The sequence below is a fragment of the Stylophora pistillata genome, chromosome 5 (assembly GCF_964205215.1).
Source record: "Stylophora pistillata chromosome 5, jaStyPist1.2, whole genome shotgun sequence".
In the NCBI taxonomy this organism is placed as follows: Eukaryota; Metazoa; Cnidaria; class Anthozoa; order Scleractinia; family Pocilloporidae; genus Stylophora; species Stylophora pistillata.
The window spans coordinates 34,274,744-34,292,296 of record NC_142523.1 but is presented as its reverse complement, the minus strand read 5'-3'; the positions used below and the strand labels follow the sequence as shown (position 1 = coordinate 34,292,296).

The 17,553-nt window shown below is 38.6% G+C and overlaps 2 protein-coding genes across 3 annotated transcripts in view; one reads left to right on the top strand and one right to left on the bottom strand.

The window, feature by feature from the left end:
• LOC148731599 (sorting nexin-5-like) overlaps positions 1 to 17,553 on the bottom strand; it is a 221,112-nt gene that overhangs the window by 97,385 nt on the left and 106,174 nt on the right. The gene's annotated exons all lie outside the window — the stretch shown is intronic.
• The window catches only part of LOC148731602 (cell adhesion molecule Dscam2-like), a 94,380-nt gene continuing 90,567 nt past the window's right edge, over positions 13,741 to 17,553 (top strand). The window contains exons 1-3 of the mRNA XM_088759351.1: positions 13,741 to 13,965; positions 14,464 to 14,619; positions 15,803 to 16,114. Coding sequence (XP_088615477.1) covers positions 14,490 to 14,619; positions 15,803 to 16,114 — 442 coding nt within the window. The 5' untranslated portion in view covers positions 13,741 to 13,965; positions 14,464 to 14,489. The remainder of the gene's footprint in view (positions 13,966 to 14,463; positions 14,620 to 15,802; positions 16,115 to 17,553) is intronic.

Here is a 17,553-nt window from a genome sequence, read left to right as displayed (position 1 = left end):
TTGTTATCTTGATCTAACTCCAAATTCTTGTAACTAATTCACAGGGAAACGTGTAACAGCTACAAGGGAGAATTCACCATTAGATTGTGGGAGTAAGGTAAAGTCTGTTTACGAGCCTAGTGGCCCATTAGGCAGGTGCTTAACTCCGGTTTCTGTAGCATGAAGCGACAAGCAGTATTTGTACTCCCCCCTGGATTGGATGCCAGTCGATCGCAGGGTTACCCCCAGCATCAAATTTGCCGGTACCCATTTATACACCTGGGTGAAGAGAGGCACTGTAAGAGTAAAGTGTCTTGCCTAAGAACACAACACAATGTCCCGGCCGGGGCACGAACCCGGACCACTCGATCGAGAGTCGAGCGTACAAACCATGAGGTCACCGCGCCTCCACAGATCGTGGAGTAAATGATATGCCATCGTAGCCGTGTGCTGGCCAGTTTGGCTTTGGTGTCACAACATTTGTAACACTTGTAAAAAAATCGTGGTTAGAAACGAGACTAGCGTACGCACCGTAATTATTTGAGTTTGCAAACCTCGATCAAAGTAAACTCTTATCACTTTGATCAATATTTACCTCCACAATATTTACCTCCTTTCTTCGATCCTTCCGTACTCCGCTTGGTAACTTTCAATCTTTTTCAATCAGCGCACAATTTTTTTTTTTTTTGGTTCATGAATCTTTATCAGCCCAGTGCAATGATCAATCAATCAATCAACCAATTAATCAATCAATCAATTACTACTTTATTTACTCACGTAGCGTCAAGGAGCTCATACAGCTTGTTCAAAATACGTACCTGCCTCTAAGATTAAGAATCTAAAAAACCTAATACATACTGTCAAAACCTAACTGATTAGAAATTAAAATAACTAACAATTAATATTAAAATTTAAGTCTGTACAGTAAAATTCAAAGTCACTTAAACACAGGTATAAAATGGTGAAGCAATTGCTTAAATAATTTAAAATTAAGATTAAAAATTATGTTTGTACGATGAAATTGGGAGTCACTTAAATACAAGTATAAAATAGAGAAGCAGCTAAGTTTCAATGCTCTCAAAAGTTTGATATTACTAGCCAGTTTTACACTTGTAGGTACTCCATTCCACAGCTGCGCACACATCTAAGTGAAAGATTTTTTTTATAAAATTTAAATTAAATTTAGGTGCGCACAAATTAATGCCGCTTCCTCTCAGATTGTACATAGTTTCCCTAAAACTACAAAAATCTCTGATATATTTGGGACCGTCGTTATGCAAACATTTGTATAACAGAATAAGGTATTGTTGTTTCCTTCTCTGGTTTAACGTTTCCATATTCAAGATTCGCAGCAATTCATCATAAAGGGTAGACTTGAGATAACCTAGCAGTGATCTAAGAATATAATAGTTGGCATCTTCTAGCCGACTCGCTTGCACTTTCCCCAATCCAAGAAAGAGTATTCAAAATGAGGGAGAATGAAAGTTTTATAGAGCCTTAACATAACATTGCCAGGGACAAAGCGCCTGATTCTCCTAAGTGCGCCACTGTTAGCGTATACCTTTTGAAGCTGTTTAGTAATGTGATCCTTGAAAGATAGCATACTATCAAGTTCAATGCCAAGTATTTTGATAGATGGCAGTGTCTCAATGACAGAGCTGTGTATGGCCAGGTATTTATTTATACTCAAAATTTATGGAGCTTGTCTGGCACCTAGCTTAGATAGCTAATGAATCGAGTAGAAAATAAATGGAAATATAATATTAAACAGTTACAATAAAAGTTCAGAGATGATAAGTAAATAATAAGGTTAACTAATTAATTAATCAATCAATCAATTAATAACATTATTGAATACACTAATATAGCTATATACATGCTACTGAAGCTACATCCAGAGTGAGAATTACATTAAGTCAAAGAGCTACAAAGGGTACAATTACATACGTCAAAAGTAATTTTCCTGATACGTGTTACAAACTCTTTTAGTGTTCGTGAAGTTCTTAAGTCATTATTTAAAGAGTTCCAGATTTTTGGACCAAAGTAGCTGAAAGTATTTAGCCCATGCTTAGTAGTGTTGACTCTGGGTTGTACAAGAGTCAGTTCGCCAAGTAGGTTGTGTGAGTTGTTTACTTACAGGGACCAATGGGTACTGCTTGCGTCTTTGTGTTGTTGATCACCAGATGATTCTCTCGAAACCACGATGATGACCGCTCAAGACCATTATCCACTACAAATTCGAGAGCCATGGGCGAGACGTCTGAGGCATACATAGTTGTGTCTTCGGCGTATAACCTGAGAGATACATCCGGTATGGCGTAGTTCAAGTCATTTATAAAAATGTTAAACAGCAGCGGTCCGAGGAGGGACCCTTGGGGAACGCCCACCATTACTTCTGAGTAGTTGGAGCAAACACCGGACAACTTAACTCAATGTCTTCGCCCCAACAAATAGGAAGAAATCAAGTTTAATGCAGACGGAGAGGAGCCATACGCTTTTAATTTAGCCAATAGGAGGTTATGATTAACAGAATCAAATGCTTTCGACAGGTCTACTGCCACGGCTACAACTGCCTCCCTTTTGTAAAGGCTTCGCCTCCAGTTCTTAGTCATCTTTAAGAGTGCGGTGCAAAAAGAGTGTTTCTTCAAGAACCCAGATAGATTCGGAGAAAGATGTTCATGGAAAGCGCCGTACAGCTGGTCAAACATAACCTTCTCGTACACTTTAGAAATGGCGGTAAGAATGGAAACAGGACGATAATTTTCTTTGCGTGTATCCTCATCTTTTTTAAATACCGGTGTCAAGTTCCCACTCTTCCATTCGGTTGGCCATGATTGGTTCATAATCAGATAGTTGACCATCTGTGTTATCTCCTCCGTTAGGATGGGAGCAGCGAGCCTTAAGAGACGCGGTGAAATTCCATCCACGCCAACAGCCTTCCGGAGATTTAGATTGTCTAAGATTTGACGAACATAGCCACAGCTCACAGGCTGGAAGACAAACTGATCTAGCAGCATTTTGCAAGCGATTAGATTTACACTTGGATGATCGTTGAAGTCATTTTCACGGTTATTTGTTGAAACTACATTGGCGAAATAGCTATGAAACATTTCCACCACCTGCCTGGGTTCCGTCGTGACCACCCCGTTTTCAACAAGAGTTATGTTACTTAGTTTATTTATGCCAAAGTTAGGAAGCAGAGGCTTCATTTTCTTCCAAAACTAACCAGGATGTTTCGCTCCCGATGCCGTGTCGTAAAAAAATTTACTTATTCCTTTGCGCTTAAGTAAACTTACTTTATTACGTTGTTGCTTACAAGCAACAGCGTTAATGATTAACTACGTTGCTTTATTATGCTGTTGCTTATGATGAAATGAATTACGGCCGCGCTAAAGCACGGATGACATCAGATCTCAGGGGGCGTGTCAAAAGTTCTTAAGCTAAAACTGGGTACTGAACGACATAATTTAAAAATTTAAAAAATCACATGCTGGTATTACAGCAGACTCGGCAGACGTTATAGAAGGTAACCCCACCCCCTCCCCTCTGAGGCCTTAGTATATCAGTGAGCCCCCTCTTTGGCAGTCAATTTTTGATCGTCCCTACTTTAACAGTCTTCTAGCGACGACTGACTCCTTCTCCGTCCTCCTGAAAAATAATGTGATCTCCCAAATTTCCCCTCCACTGCGATCAATAACGAGTAGTCTCTAATCTCATAAGGAATAACAACATTTTCTAATTAACATTATCACTCACTCTTTCTTTTTGTTCATCAGAAATTTTCGTATTCCAGGCCCTACAATTTAAAATGGGAAAGAATGTTTCATTCAAAAAGTTCTTATAAACTCTTAAGCTAAAAGGTTTAGAACAGTTACGCACGTGTTAAACAATGTCGTTGCCATTAATGAATTCACATCAGTCCTCTAAAAGGTTACGAGCCCAACAACGTTGGTAAGTAACAGGCTGAAAAAGGATAACCTCGTACCTTATTTAAGGAGTCGAATGTTAACCAAAATGCTTATTTTTTTTGACAGGGTCATTTCAAAAAAAGAAAATTTATCTGTATGATATTTCCGTTTATTTGTGTGTCGCTTTTTTGACGAACTCTGTGGATAAGTGAGACATGAAATAAGTCAACGTGGGGACTGAAGCAGTCAGACAATCAGGTGTAACATTAAAACCTGTCGTTCTCGGTCAAAGTAATGGTCACACCATATCACCTCAGAGCGACACCAGACTCATCCCAATCTTTCCCTCGCCTAAGGACCCGTTACTATATATCACCAGGGGAGGGCGCGGAGGATTTTAAGGGGTTCACAAAGTCTTTAGGGGGAACAGAGGGGGATCATATATTCATTGTCTCTTCTGAAAACTAATACCGCAGTTCAAAAATATATGAACTTCATATATTCATTGCATCTCATTTATCACTTTCACGGGTTTATTACGAATCAACTTAACGGCCTGCTCCCAGTTGGCTTGTTAGCTCAGTTGGTAGAGCACTAGTATCGCAGAGGTCAGTGGTTCGAGTCCCGTACAGGCCTGATTTTTTTCAGGTCTGATTTTCGCTATTGCATAAATAGTGCTATCTACTGCGAGGATCGTGCATCATACGTATCTAATACCGCAGTTCAAAAATATATGAACTTCATATATTCATTGCATCTCATTTATCACTTTCGCGGGTTTATTGGGAATCAACTTAACGGCCTGCTCCCAGTTAGCTTGTTAGCTCAATTGGTAGAGCGCTGCACTAGTATCGCAGAGGTCAGTGGTTCGAGTCCCGTACAGGCCTGATTTTTTTCAGGTCTGATTTTCGCTATTGCATAAATAGCGCTATCTACTGCGAGGATCGTGCATCATACGTATAAATTATATTGTTTTATTAAACTTGACAATCACAGAGCTAGCCGAATAACTTTCTTATCAAGTTCAAAAGTGGTGAGTTCATGTTCTGCCAAAGCTACTTTTGAAGCCCTGCAGTGGAAAGAAGAAATGTTTAGTTACCACGTCTTGCATCAAAGGAGACGAAAAACCTTAAACACTGATCTAATTTCAAAACAAGTTTGTATTTAAGTCTCTTCTGAAAACTAAATTGTAGTTTATAAGAGTTATCATTGTCCAATGTTTGAGGCAAATTAAAAAAAATCTGGAGAAACCGCGGAATAAAACCTACTGTCTATTCAAACTGGCCGCAAAAGCGTGGGATTTATCTTAAGGGACCTAATCATATCCAAAGATACCCGAAGACTTCCGAGGATGTTCCAAAAAATTCTGAAATCCCAAGAAGTTCTGATGCAACCCTATCTCTTACGCTCTCCAATACAATAAGCTTGAGGCCCCGATTGTACCCGAAGACGCACATAGGTTTTCGTGGACGTTTTAAAAATTCCAAGGACGTATGAGTTTTTTTAAGTTACTCGATCATATCCGGGGACACCCGAACACTTCCGAAGATATTTCCAAAATTTCCGATGACATCCCCAAGTTCAGATGCAACAATAACCATTGCGCTATATACTATGATTTAGCCTGAGACCCAATCATATTTAGAGACACCCGAATACTTGCGAAGATGTTCCGAAAACTCCGAATGATATCCCGAAGAGTTCTGATGCAACCCTATCTCTTGCGCTATGTAATGAACCTCAGCAAAAGACCATATTATATCAGGAGACACTCGAACACTTCCGAGGACGTCTCAGAATTTTAAGTTTTTGCAAAAACTGATCTCCAGTACAATTTACAATTTACAACAGTTTATCACTTATAGAGCGCTATTTACAATGACAGATCAACAGCGCTTTACAATCAATCCTAACCCGCCCATCACACCCCAGGGGAGGACATCCATCACACAGTAATCTCGTGCGTGGGAAATAACGTCTCCTACCCCTAACCGGTAGGAGACGGGACCTCCATTTATTCGTCCCTATCCGAGAAGACTAGAATATCTAACCATTTCTTGATGTTATAGAAAGGTAGCATATTCTCCTCAATTATTTTAAGACCTTGAGTCTTGGTCCGGCCGGGGCTCGAATCCTCGACCTCCCGCACAACAGTCCAGCGCTCTATCCATTGAGCTAACCGGGAGGCGGTACCACTTCGTACATTACTTTAGCTTAGGTTAAGCCTATAGACACGCAATTTGCTGTTGAAGATTTTCCATTTCCTTCTTCTGGTCTTCAGCAGTTTTTGTTAGATCCTTGTATTACAAAATTTTAGTATAACCTCAGAGCTGAGCAAAGAGTTTCCAGCAATCTGATTGGTTAAGCGGTTCCTTATATGACGCTATATACACCGCTCCACGCGGCTTATATAACATGTTAAAATAAAATGTTAATAAATGTTACTAAAATATTATGATTTTAGAAATTTCTCTGTTGCTCAGTTCTGAAATTATACTAAAACAATTATTCGCCTGAGGTTCGGTAAATATTGTCGATTAATCCCCTCGACTTTGTCTCGGGGATTATTCGACGATATTCACCTCGCCTTCGGCGAATAATTGTGAAATATTAGAGCATGCTGTGGTTTGTTTGTTTTCTTGTTTATTGTTATTTTATAGAACATTAAAAGCAAATTTACAGAACCCGCATATAGCATTAGCTAGTCTTGGCGGGTATTAGTAATAAATGAGTAAATACTACACATTGCAAGCTAAAGAAGTTTCATTACCACAATAAACTAAAGAGATTTTACAATAAACTAAAGAGATTTCATTACTACAATACTATTGGGGTTATAAGCCATGCATTAGTCTACTACATTATAAGCTAAAAGATACGTACAGTTGTCATACAAATTAAATGCAATAAAATTATTAGTGAGTTAAAACAAGACATAATAATCAAATACAGTTGGGGAAATATTCGCAGTGCTCTAACGCCAAGCGGCCGGAATGCCTTTAACACTTATTGCAGGTCTCATCCTTTTAAAAGATACCGTAAAAATTGGAAACAATTATATAAAGAATTATTTATGAGGAGAAAATTCAAGCGACATAAATGCAATAGAAACTACATTTAGGTACATGAAATATCTCTTTCTGAAACAGGGTTGAACCGGAAAAATTCTTTAATGTCCATATAAGCACCCACCAAGTGTCCCTATTCCTTAGCCATACAGCATCAATAACCTTAATCTTTAGATTGTCTTTCCAGGATGGCTGACTAGAAGATTTTGAAAAATGTGAAAAAAGAAAATTAAACACCGGCTTTAGCATTGAAAAAGAAAACCCCGAAGATTTTGCATGAAAGGGAAAGAATTTGTGAATTGGAAAGCAGAGACTTTGGTAAAGGGGAAAGTAGTTAGTTAGAATTTTCCTTTAATGTCTTTAGAAGACTTAACAGAGACATAATCTTGGTCCAACGACTGGTGACCGGAAGTTTACGCCCATTACTGGAGGTGATTTTGTGTTACAGTATTATCCGCTGCATGATCTCTTTCTTTTACCTTTTTTCTTCGCTTTTTCCGCAGCGCTCTGCTAAGGGGCTGTCACCTAGCATTCTGTGGGCTGAAAATGCCACAAAGAATTTAATTTCCACCTTACTTTTTACAACCTGCCGCATATCGCTGACTCATTAGCGAACTTTTGCATTCAAAGAAAGGTTAAGAAACAAACTATCTTACAGACCTCGTTCTCGGCTAAGTCTTGCGAAAATAATTTTTTTTCAATAGCTTTGTTTGAAAACCAGTTACAAACTGTTTTGAGGAATTTTCCACTGCGTTAGGAATATGTCCGCGCTAGATGGTTCAACAAACACTTAGGACTGTATCGGTCGTTTTCTTCACTTTATTACAGTCATACTTTAGCTCATCACAACCGTTGTCATCAGTCTTTCTTAATGTTACAAAGTTACTTAGTTTTATTGCTATCACAAGTAAACGCCCTAGATACGTACATCCGACCACAAACCTAAACTGTCAAACATTCGTCATTGTTTCTTAATTCGTGATCTAAGACCTGTGCACGACACTTATTTCCTTAGCGTTGACTGCTTTACCTTGTTCGACACGAAAATGACCGAATATAATCCGATTACAATCTTTAACCACCACTAGTGATTCGTGACAGGAACCAAAAGACCACGGCTGCTATTCGATACGGATGTGCTTGGAACACGCAATACACGTTTCTGCATGCAAGCGCACTAGAATTACAAGAAACTGACGTGCTTAAACCTTATCTAAAAAAAAAAGCTGTAGGAAATGATACTTCAGCTTGTCACGACAAACTGCACAAATGTTGAATTTACCTGTTCTTTAGTAGCCTGGATCTCTCCTGAGAAAAAAAACCAAACGTGCAATTAATGAGGAGAAAAAAAGTTTTCTTTCGGCAAAAAAATGAACTTAAAAAAAGAAAAACGGCAATAACAGTACAAAAATCCACTAACCTTCTTGAATTGAAGCCATTTTCGGTCAACACTCTCTGTTACTCTCCTTGATTTTAAATAACTTCGCAAAAATCAGAGAAGAAAATCTCCCAGCCCGATTCGCTCAAAATGCAGTCAGATTAAAAAAAAAAACAAAAAAAAAACACGTAGTCATGACGACCTGGCGTTGCAATGGACTTCATATGCCATATTAGGAAAACGCAGGGCTTGTACGAGCCTGTTGTCACGTCATCTTGATAAATTGCTGGAAACGAAAGGTCTCAAATATTACGATTTGTAAATTAACGACATTTTATAGTCATCATCACAAGCTCGAGGGTAGCTTCCGCAGGGTAAGTTCAACATGGATATCCAGACTCCATTTCGCTTTATGCATGTCAGTTAAATTTCGACGCTTTTGTTCACATTTCCTTTACTTTGAATCAAAAGTTTGTGAGGTTTCTTGGGCGAGATATTTTCCTTCTTACAAAAGAAAAGACTTATCTCGATGGACTTTATCGCGACTACATCAGTGCAATTTAAAGATTCTCGTTTCTAGAATAAAGTAATCGTATTTCCAACGAGCGCATATACATATTTATTACTCAGACGACAACACACCTCCGCACAGGCCTGTTGCGTCAAACAGCCTCAATTTCAAGTCTGCCGGGAGTTTTAACTGCTGCCAAGGTTAATGAAAAGCTGAAAGATAGATTTAGGTGCTGCGAACACCATGGCCGTTTTAGAAAAGATTATTCCTCTGTTTCTCACAATTTTTGCAACAGTGAAGGCTCCAGGTAAGGGTAAATGTGTATTAAGAACCCTATAATAATATAGTGGTAGCTACGAAGAAAATTTACCTGTCATGCGAGAGGTTCCGAAAAAAATCTCATTGTGCAAATGAAACTTGGGAGGAAAGCGACAAAAACATGCCGGTTTACTGAATGCAGAGCTGGAAATAACAGTCGGTCATCGGACATTTACCGACAAAATTTTGAATATGTCCGGCCAATTTCACATTATGATCGGACATGATGTCCGAACATTTCACCGACACAGATTGTCTGAGCTATATTGGAATGGTAACTCATAAAGCAGAGGGCAGAGGTATTGCAAATAGATCGCCCTTTAATGCATTGCGTGCATCACGAAATGCTGTTCGCATTTGATATATGTACCCTCAAGTCTCGCACGGTAATGCCCTTTACAACGGCAAAGGTTGGTCAAAACACCACTTATAGTTTAATGTTATCTAGTGGCCTGTTCAAATCATTTATAAAACAAGTTTTATTTAATGACTACGTAATAATTTCAATAGTATTAATTGCCTTTAAGCAGATGCCAGATGAATGCACAAGAAAAACAAAACAAACGCTTTTCGTCGATCGGTCACGTTGCAAATATTGGCTGTCACTTTGTGTTCTTTCAAGATAACGGTACTTTTTTCAATTGTGAAGGCGAAGAAAAACCCAAGCGATTTTATTAAGTTTTGGTATGTTTGGTCAACTCTGAAAACGTTTGATGTAAAACAAGGTGTGCGCGAATGACATATGAGCAGGAGATAATAATCTGCACGTGAAGTTGAACTAGCGATGAATAAATTATAGTCTGCGATAGCAACTCGTAAAAGTATTTTTAATAAAGGATAAACTTAGACTGGACAAAACATTTTCGGGGAAAGGATTTTTTTTTCAAACTGTTTGCGAAATTATAGGCTGAATTTCAGGTCGCCAACACCTGTAATGAATATTTCGTGAGGAAATGAAGTCTTGACGAGCCAGACAGCGCGTCGCCAAGTGTTTATTCATTAACATTTAAATTGCTCGAGTTTACGTCTTGTTTTCACAAGTAAAAAAGGTTAAAATAGTAATGAATAAACCATTCGGACCGGTTTATTCATAACCAAATAAGGAAACATGAAACGTGACAAGTGAAGTAGGACAACTTATCCTAACATCTCCCTTCTTTTGGGGTAAGCTAACTTCCAAAAGTAAACATATGAACATAAATTAAATGTGTTCAAATTGAAAAGGAGATGACTAAAACAAAACTTAAAAAAAGGACAAACCAAAACAAATGGAACTTCATACAGGACTGAAAGTCAAAATTCCTTATTAAAGTTACTGTCCAATAGTCAGTTTTTCTAACTGATGAAGACTTCGAGTTCGCTTGAGCTGAAGTCAATTTTCATACGATAAACTACTCAACAAGGTCACTGAACCTCGAGGGTGGCTTTACAACTCTGGTACGAATTTTCTTCAATGGAACAGTTTGTGGTGTCAATATTGGCTTCGGTTCATGATTAGCTGAATTGACATCTCGCTTTGAAGGCTGGTTTACACTCTTTGAAAGCTGGCTATCACTGCTTTCAACTAGTTTGTGCTGTTCTGCTAATGGTTGTGCAGCTGGCTTGAGAAATTCCCGATTTCGACGTAATATTTGATTGTCTGAACTAGTTTTTACTACATAGGACCTGTCTGAAACTTCTCAATACAGGTGCTGGTTTTCCACCTTTGATTCCTCTGAAGAGATGCCACTCTTATGTCTTGCCCAACTTGTAATTCTGGTAGGGTGCGCGACGTGCGGTCATGGTACCACGTAGCCTTTTGCCTTTTCAAATTAAGCTCTGCATTAACATTTTCTGGAATCTTGGGGTGCAGTAGGTTAGAAGTTAAGGGTAGTAAGGTTATGGTGCGTCTAGACATCAATGTCTGTGCAGGGCTACTTTCGAGGGACTCTGTTGGTGTGTTGCGTTGGTTCGATAGGGCTAACTACGGGTCTTTGTTGTCGTTGAGAGGTTTTCTGAACAAAGACTTGAAAATTTTCACAGCAGACTCTGCCTTTCCGTTGGATCTGCGATGATGCGGGGAAGACGATACGTGAGTGAACTCCTAATCGACTGAAAACTGATGGAACTCATGGCTTGTAAACTGAGGAGCGTTGTCAGTAGTTAGTGTGTCTGGAATGCTGTGTCGGCTGAACTGTTCCTTAGAATAATTCAATCACGGAACTGGAAGTGTTTTCCTCCAATCTTGGCACTCCTTGAAATCTGAGTGGTAGTCAACAAGCACGATGTATTCTTTGTCTTGAAATCTGAACTGGTCAGCAGCTACTCAACTCCACGGGCGGTTAGGAAGTTCATGGCTTTGCATTAAAAGCTTCTGATTTTTAGCTTGAAATTCGTTGCAAATTGAACATTGTTTGATTTGGTTACTCCCTTTTGCCTTCATACCAGGCTAGAGTACAGTGTCTCTAGCTTTACGCAGGCAAGCTTCTACTCCTAAATGCCTGGAATGACTTCTGGATTTGACTTCAGGTCTCAGTAACTTAGCCGGGGATGACTACTCTCGAGCCTTTGAAAAGAACACCATTGTGTACTGAAAGTTCGTCGCGGTAAGACTATTACTCCCGGATCTTGATTGGTACTTGATCTTTCTGCATTGGCCATCCGGTCAGAATTGTGGTTCTTAGTGTCCCCAGAGTGTCGTCGTGACTTGTGCTACGCTGCAATTAATCCAGTCTTTCTGGCGTGACCTTCAGGGCTTGCATAGGTTTATTTATAACCAAATAAGGAAACAGGACGTAAGACATTGCTTTTATTTTTTCCCAGCATATCAGTTTACTATAAAGTACTGATATCGAACGAAAAAAATACTTCAGTGGAGAGTTTCCGTGCAGTATCATGAAGAAAAACTGCATAATGAAGTGTTCATGCTCAAGACTGGTAATGAAATAAAAAAATTAATTTCAGTTCTTGAAAATCATTATTCTAGTGAATTTTATCATGCTTAATAATTTTAATGAAGTTTTTGTTATATCCGGAATAATCAAGGTCGAGGTAAGTGTTATCAGATGAGGCCGAAGGCTGAGGCTGATAACACTAACCGAGACCTTGATTATTCCGGGTATCACAAAAACCGAATCCAATAATTGATTCATCATACATTCTTTTAGTATTTTCCGAATCTTTATCTTCAAGTAATTTCTCAATTTCTCCCTGGGTCGATGAAGCGAATGGAGAAGCCATTCTTACCTCGGTGTCCGTGAACTTGACATTGCTCCACCGGAAATCACGTATTGCGCGCGCAACTTACAGATTATTCACTAATCTGTAGGTACAGATTAGTGAATGATCTGTAGGTTGCGCTGTTTCCCAGAATTAACTGTAGGCGTTTAGCCAATGAGAAGATAGATGGTGACTACAATGTATAATAATGCTAATTAATGTCCGGTCAAATCTACAAGATGTCCGATCAAAATAAAGATTTGAAAGGAAGTATGTTCTGTTAATAGAGAAAAATTACTTTCAGCACAGTGGATGTGTTGGTGAAGTTAAATCAGTGCATTCACCTCACCTGAGGTTGAAACCTTTGAAGAGAACCGAAGCTTTCGTCCAGATGATTTGCGATCTCATATCAGCATTGTTTTTCAATTTCTTTGAAGCTTTGTGAGCGTATAACTGTCGTAATGTACGAATAAATTTCGATCTCTCGATGCATTTTACGAGCTTTCTCTAGCGAAAACCTCGCAGTTTTTTTTTTTTCTTTTTTTGTGGTTACAAATGGCAGGTGGTGTCTTGAATCTTATATGTTGATTTTGAAGTTTTAAAAGTTTAGGATGAACTGATCGAAAAAATCTAAAAGCGTGACTGAGTACTATCACCACATACGTAATTGTGTTGTTTGTTCTACGAAATTTCAGTAGCTCGTTGGCCTTAAGATCGTATACATGAATTTGGAAGTGAAAGATGTTTGAGGTCGTATTTGTGAAATTTAAGACTGTTTTCATGCGCTAAGAATTTTTACGCCATTACATAGACTTTAAGATATACTAATTTGAAAATCACATTTTTTTGCTGTGCTGGAATTCTGAGATCGCAATATTTTTTTGTCAAAGCGTTGCTATAGTCTTGCTCAAACTTTTCATGTCATGATGGATTAAAATACATGGTTTCAGTGTGGCAGGGACGATTTTTAAAAAAATTGTCATTGAAAATGACACAACTTGCGATGTTACTGTTTTTGGATCTGTGTTTGGGCAGTTACTAAATAACAATACCTGATAACGGAATGATCTAGAAATTTTTATGCGCGTTATTCGAACTTCAACAAAAAGCAGTGTGAACTATTTAGAGTGATCTACTTGTGCACTTTGGCTTACAATCTTTTAAATATCAATTAGAGATAGCTTAGGTATGGTTACATTGTGCGTTACAGCTTCGTAAGGTACAATATGGGCAAAAATCTATTACAGCTTCAAATTAACATCTGTCCGGCCCCATGCAGAAAAGCACCCCAGTTTCTCATTTATAGATACAAATATACATGTATATGCAGTTCCTGCAGTTTAATAGATGTAAGTGTACATTTTTTCTTTTTCTTTTTTTTTTTTCTTTCTTTTCCAGGGGAACCACCATTTGCAATTATAGAACCTTTCCCAGAGAACATCTACCCACCACAGTACACCTCAGCAAGCGTTACTTGCATTGCATTTGATGCATCTGGTAAACTTCAACCAGATAGAATAGAGTTTCATAGGAGAGATGATCTTAACCAATACAGAAAGTTAGAGGGGGATAGATTTTTGTTTAATCAAAGAACAGAGAATATAAGTGAGTATATCTTTGTATTACAGATAATGTATCTGGCTCTAGAAAACAAAGCAAAACAAAACAAAACAACCTCTGGATCTCAGACTTTACTCCCAAAGCAGGATTCTTAAAATCGTCATAAATAGTGTGAACGAGGTTGAGTCATGATTTCCCTCCTGAATCATATGTGACCCATGAATTTTATTTCCTTAAGTTTGTCAGAACATCAAGATTTTCCTGAAACCTCGCACATATAACAAGAGAGATTTGAACTTTTCCTTTCTTGGATACTTGATGCCATGATAATTTTTTATCAATTTGTGCCTGGAATGGGATCAGGACCCCCCTCCCCTCCCCTCCTCTTCCCTCCACCTTCCCTTCCCTCCCCCTCCCCCTCCCCTCCCCCTCCCCTCCCCCTCCCCTCCCCCTCCCCTCCCCCTCCCCTCCCCCTCTATAATCTGTACAGTACAAAGCCATATTCTTCTCCTCCTGCAAACAAGTTAATTGCTTTCGTTGTAGGAGGAAACATTAAATTGTACACTACCATGACTTTGAAGAATGTAACAATTCAGGATGACAGCCAGTACGGTGATCTTGGAAGCTATGAATGCCATGCTTTTGCGAAAAGTGTAAGCTTACCAAAGAGGCATGGCTTTAGTGTTAGTGTTATTACAAGTAAGTCTGTGCATTTCAGATGAAATTTCACTACTTTGTACTCTCACAGCATAAATAAGTCTATTATGTATGTCGTGTCTATCCACATAGTATAGAATTGAGTAAAAATAAACTGTCAGAAAACAGAAGGAAATGCAAGGGATGGGGGTAACTTTTCTGAAGACTGGCATCTTATTGAGGGGAAAAACACTACTGCTATCTCCTTTAAACCACTGAGAATAGGATGAGCTGTTAAGTTGTAGTGTGGTTACTTGCCATTGTTCAGAGTCAAAGTTCCTGTTATTTTTCACTTTGAATGTGCAATTTACATGTAGGGTGAGTGATCGTCAAAAAGTTATGCCCTCATCTTAAATGGTAAAGCACCTTTTTATAAAAATCCTTTTGCAGCAAAATATTTCTATAAGCCATCTCCCTTCCAACTGGGAAACAAATTGTATTTGTTAACAGAAAAATCTATCCACCTGATGCTTGAGCTTTTGGCCAATAATCTTCATCTTTGTAACGGCTGCCACGCCTTTTGCCTACTGTTAAGAAGACGTTAACAAACTTGTGCACGCGCGACTCGTGTGTGCGTGCTTTGAGATTACGAAGTAATATCGTAAGCAAATCACACGGACCCTTTTTTAACATTGACGTGTGTGATTTTTAGAGGAGAGTAGTTGAAGTTTTTAGTTTATCATTTGGCGGTTTGCTTAATGGTTGTTGTCATATTTACCGTAAGACTACAGTTTTCTGTGTTAGAGTAAAAGTGTCTGTTTGGATTTCCCGTTTCGCTTCCGAATACCTACCTTATATTGAAGTTTGTTTTGGTTCAATTCTTACAAGCGGGAGTGTTATGTGAGTGCTAATGTTCCTTTCCTTGAGCTTATATATAGTTCGTTTGTGAGTTTGTTTGAGTTTTTAGCTAGCTTCGCATCTTGCCTCTATATTGGAATCTTTGGAATGTTGGTTTGTCTATTCGCATTTAGCTGAGCTTCTTCCTTATAAATTCATATTTCAGTTGATGATAAGTACTTGGATACCACGACTACGTTAAATAAAACGATTCAAGGCTTGTCCGTAAAATATATCCTCGCATCATAGTGTGTCTTCATTTGCGAAACTCATAGTTGTCGAAATTTTGCTTCGCTTGTGTCGGCCACTACAATCTTCATGTAATAGTTTACACATTCTTGCATTTCAGGAAATGAAATTCCAATAATAAAAGTCTCAGTTTCCAGTGTTCTTAATCCAGATGACGGCATTATAATCTTCTGCGACCTAACTAGAAGAGGAAATGAAAACAGCACCCCACTGAAGAGGATTTCCTGGTTTAAAGATGGGAAGTTGTTGCAGAGTGTGCGGAATCCAGATCCAGATGTGAAACAGGACTTTTTAGCCCCTCTGAATCTTATAAAGGTTGGTGTCCAAGACGGGGGAAAGTACACCTGCCTTTTGGAAGTAAAGCTGAGGCATATTAAGGAGTACAACGTTACAGATTACACAGTTATTAAGAGTAAGTACAATGAACTATTGCAAGACCTTATAAGTAATTCTTGTTACTGTCTGCCATTCAATTCTTCTGCTAGCTGTTACTTCGGCGAATTTAGTATTGGATCGACTAATAATCCCCTTATTGATATTTTTCTTTCTTCTCATGACTTGTCAGTGTGATTTTGTATTCATTTGATACTGTGGAGAGAAAGTTCTGTCTTAATCACTCACGGGAGTTTAAAGGGGTAAAAGAGCTGCATTGTACATTTTGTATGGCCACTAAGAATCTGCTTGGGCTAATAAGCATTCAATCAATTCTGTAATACCCTGCTTGTTAAAAGCCATACCATTATTAAACAAAAAAAAAAGTACCCTGACTGCCAACAGCCATACCATTATTAAACAAAAAATAAAGTACTCTGATTGCCAACAGCCATACCATTATTGAATAGAAAGTAAAGTACCCATGATGAAAACACAGTTTTATAATTTATTTCTAGAAATACCTGTATCAGCATCTGATTCTCTGATTAGAAATGTAAATCTCTCATCATAGCTAGTTCAGAAAATTTGTTATAATTACATCATAGCTAACACCTTTAAACTGATAAATTGCTTTGTATGAACCTAGTGATCCCAGAATATTTGTTGTTTAACTCTTGTCATGAGAAGGAAAAAACATCTTGCTTCAGTTGTTGGCTGAATAGACTGAGATTTAAATTTGTATGGAGAGGTTACATTGCAGTCACTTCTGGGAGTTGAAGGGAAAGCATTTGGTCGAGTGAGACATTTTCCTTGGTACAGCATACCTGGGAAGGTTCATTCAGCTTTAGAGATCACAAAATTTTAAGGCTACCCAGCACAGTGTCCTGGTGAAATTTCAATGGCCCAATTTTTACATTACATATACTGTACATAGATGGCATGTCGATCTGTATTTACCATTTTTTCCTTGTAAACCAGGGTAAATGCCTAACCGCCTCCTGGCTAGCTCAATTGGTTAGAGCGCTGGACTGTTGTGCGGGAGGTCAAGGTCGATGGTTCGAGCCCCGGCCGGACCAACACTCAAGGTCTTAAAAAAAACTGAGGAGAATGTGCTACCTTTCTATAATATCAAGAAATGGATAGACATTCTAGTCTTCTCGGATAAGGACGAATAAACCGTAGGTCCCGTCTCCTGCATCTATTAATTAGTTAATTTGGTTAAGCAAGGGGCGTTAAAGAAAGCACTCACGAGATTACTGTGACGTACTTTGTACCCCAACACCGACAACATCTAGATTCTTCATTCTCTTCTGTATATATTTCCTCTTTTACTGAGGAGGAGAATTTGTCGAAAAATCAAGAAACTCTTTAGTTGGTGATCATTTCCTTAATTCTCGTCACCTTGATGTTTGATTCAAGGTGGTCTTGTAAGCTTGGAGAAATTACATTCTATGTGTAGATGCTTAAGTCACCGTT